The following is a 3,416-nucleotide window of genomic DNA, read 5'->3' as shown; positions in this document are numbered from 1 at the left end:
ATTTCTTGAAAGTTTGGGGTTTTCTTGTCACGTTCCTTGATTTTTTCAAGCTGTCTGTGCTTTCCATGGTGTTCCTTATGTTTCTGTAGCCCTGTATGTTTCCCTTGTACTCCTGTTTTGTGTCTAGCCTTGTCAGCAAGCCTTGTGTTTCCACTCCTCGTTGTCTGTTAGCCAATCATCATTTCCCTGCCCACTCTCGGCTGTGCCTCGTCTTCTGATAAGCGCCATGTGTATTTTACCTGTCTGTTGTTTGTCAGTTCGTGTGTTGAACATCTTTCTTTGCTTCTCTTGTTCTATATTAGTTTTCCAGATTATATTCCTCAGAGAGTAAATAGTTTGGCCTTTAGTTCCTGTTGTTTTCCTGCCTGCTTTTGGGTCCAAACCTTCACCAATCCTGAATACTGTGCTGGACATAACCTACGTCATATTCACCACCCTGAGTCAAATGTAACCAAGTATTGGGATTCCGATTACTTAAGTTGGTCAAAGGAAGCCGGACTTGTCAAACAAAGAGACCCAGCTTTAAAGGTAGACAACTCGAGTTTGAGAGAGGAAAGATCATCATATAAACAAGAACTTTGACAGGCCTGGTATTTCATATATACAGTATTAGTGTATATAGTTTTTTAGAAGTAGTCATATCAATTATTTAGTCTGTTAAATATCACTTGGTGCTACCAAGGATCTCACCACCAACTCCCTGCTAACTGGGGGGTCAAACTAAATAATTGTCTTGTCAAACTTTTTTTTTCTTTAAGCTAATGTTAATTGATAATAATAGTGTACCTCTAAGAGATGGGTTGAGGAAGACAGTGGTTTTGTTGCTCTTTTTCTTCCGAGGGAGAAAAACAACAACAGCTAGATATCGTAGCACGAGGACACTGAGCCAGCGAGGCACTGCCCTGTACTGACTGGAGTTGCACTGGACTTTAGTGATCAACACCGTCTCCAACAGGCTGCTAACCATCAGAGCGAGGCTGATGGAGAACAAAACATCTGCAGGAAACAGAAACAGGGAGGATTTAGCAAACCTTTCATTAAGTATACTTTTTCTTTTACATGCTTACCAGTAACCGTTCGAACCATCCTCAGTCATATCCTAGTTACAATTTACGAAATGTTGTTTGCATTGAAGCCTGAGAAACCTGTTCTTCATCTCCGTGTCCATTTTCCTGCATGGAGCTGTCTTTGGACCACAACCATGTCTAAGTAAACATTAAAGTGTTTTTTAACAGGGCGGAACCCAGTGGCAGTTTTGTATTCTGGTTGTAGAGCTGCTGTGGAAGATCCAGTTTCTCAGAGCACAAACACATCCCCATCATTCACTGGAACTAAATTTCAAAATTAGAATGACATTTTTGGACTTTTATTCTTGATGGATAATGATTAATATTGATATCCCTGCTAAGCGTAGGACTGAATCTTAAAATGATCATGACTGAGCTATAAATTGTGATGAAACAATGTGGCAATAGATTGTGATGTGGCAATAGAGCTCAACAGTCCAGCCGCACACAGCCGGTTCCGGAAGTAAAAATACAAAACAATTTCTCCATTGACAATTGCTATTAAGTGTATATTCACTATATAAAAATCACTATGTTTGGAGGAAAAAGTGCACAAGGCTGTTGTCGGATTTTAAGCTGTTCAAGAGCTCTTTAGCGGTTGTGTCTTCAACTATATTATTCAGTGGTGCATGGTGGTTTATGGGATGAGTGGTTCCTTCACTCAGGAACGAAAATATGTACACAGTCTTGTACCTTTGACTTTTTGGGAATTTTCTGTTTGTTTTTGTCACTCAAAATGACATGTTGCATGCTTATGAGTCACTTTGTAGCTGGTTAGACTAAGGCATGGTCTAAAACTCTTTATATACAATTTTCCACACGTCAATGAATGGGAAATTTACTTCCGGAACCTAAGGTCTCTCGGAGGAGGGGCGGGACTGTTGAGGTCTAAAGTCCATATCTAGAAATACAAACAACAAACATTTTCCTCCCTTATACCACTGAGGTTTTCAGTTTCCTGCTGTATATGTGTGTGTGTGAGTGTGTGTGTAAAGTGACCAGCTCATAAGAGCGTCAGAAGCACATGTTTAGCAATGCATTTTATATTTTATAAAGACAAATGCATGTTCCTTCAACTTTCTCTTAAATAAAATCAGTAACAATATCACAGATGTTACTCACTGATGAGAGGTGTTGTCTCCCCAGTGACAGGCAGCAGGTCGTTCATGATGAGCAGGAAGACGGTGTATCCCAGGATGAGGGTCATCTTGAAGGAGGACCGGTCCACAGTCTGGGGAGGCAGCAGGAAGCTACAGAGGTCCACTGTGATGAGAAAGCAGCTGGGGATCAGCAGGTTCACCACATAGAGCATTGGCCTACGTTTCAGAATGATCTTGGAAAGAGACAAAGGTACAAGGCCTCAACATTTTAGTCAGATTTCTTCTCAACTCTGATGCAAAAAGAATTATCTTGTGACATTAGCCACCAATATAGCTACCCTAAATGGTAGCATTGGCCCTAACAGCCAAACATACAATTAAGATGTTTTCATTGACATATGTTTCTGTTAAACAGAGTATTTAGTGTGTTCACTATAGAAAAGTGTCATAAAGTAATCAAAACAGTGTGTTAAGAAACACTTAATGTTTGTGTGTGCTCTTTAAAGACACTATTCTCCAACAAACAAAAGAAATAAATTTCCTCACAGCTTGAAAAAAATTCGAAATTATTGTGGATTATTTTTTTTAGCTTTCTCATTAATGAATTTTATTAGCGTTTCCATTCTTCAGTTGCAGTTTGATTGACATCCAATGGTGCATCCAAGTACTTCTATACCCACAGCTACATCCGTATACTATACTGTACTGTAAGCATGTATCATGGTGGAGAATTTTGATCAGCTATTAAAATTCAAAATGAGTGATCTTATTATACAATTAGAATAGTTGAAAGTGCTTACATAGTATTTGATCACAGAGTAGCCTCCCGCATTTAACTCCAAGGTAGAAGTAGCTACACTGATACCTGTGAGCTCCCACTCCCCATTGGTCTGTAACACATCTTGGGACTCCTTCAGGATCTCTTCAGGCGTGGGGCCTTGAATCATCCTTACGTCCGTAGCTTGAATAACATTTAATTTAATTTGAGGTTATTACATGCCACAAATTAAGTTTGTTGTTAATATCAATGCACACATTTAATGTCAACACTTCAGAGGGCTTTCAACAGTTGAATTTACTGTTCAACTACATTATATCGTGTGGTGTGGACTGTTTAAGACCTGTATTTTATATTTAATTAGGCTTGGCTTACCAAAGTGGAGATATGGTCCAAATGTCAGAGAGCAGTTTTGGATATCAAAGGGAAAAGTGTAGATTACTAATCGGCAGGAGCTGACCACTCTGATTT

The 3,416-nt window shown here is 39.3% G+C and overlaps 1 protein-coding gene and 1 pseudogene across 1 annotated transcript in view; both read right to left on the bottom strand.

The window, feature by feature from the left end:
* LOC117950824 (5-hydroxytryptamine receptor 3A-like) overlaps positions 1 to 3,416 on the bottom strand; it is a 16,078-nt gene that overhangs the window by 722 nt on the left and 11,940 nt on the right. The window contains exons 10-12 of the mRNA XM_034882170.1: positions 2,968 to 3,128; positions 2,190 to 2,400; positions 787 to 996 (exon numbers count right to left, since the gene is read on the bottom strand). Coding sequence (XP_034738061.1) covers positions 787 to 996; positions 2,190 to 2,400; positions 2,968 to 3,128 — 582 coding nt within the window. The remainder of the gene's footprint in view (positions 1 to 786; positions 997 to 2,189; positions 2,401 to 2,967; positions 3,129 to 3,416) is intronic.
* Positions 646 to 3,416, bottom strand: part of LOC117950014 — a 4,961-nt pseudogene continuing 2,190 nt past the window's right edge.

The sequence above is a fragment of the Etheostoma cragini genome, chromosome 9, assembly GCF_013103735.1.
Source record: "Etheostoma cragini isolate CJK2018 chromosome 9, CSU_Ecrag_1.0, whole genome shotgun sequence".
In the NCBI taxonomy this organism is placed as follows: Eukaryota; Metazoa; Chordata; class Actinopteri; order Perciformes; family Percidae; genus Etheostoma; species Etheostoma cragini.
The sequence above is the reverse complement of the archived record's forward strand: the minus strand, read 5'-3'. Positions and strand labels throughout refer to the sequence as shown.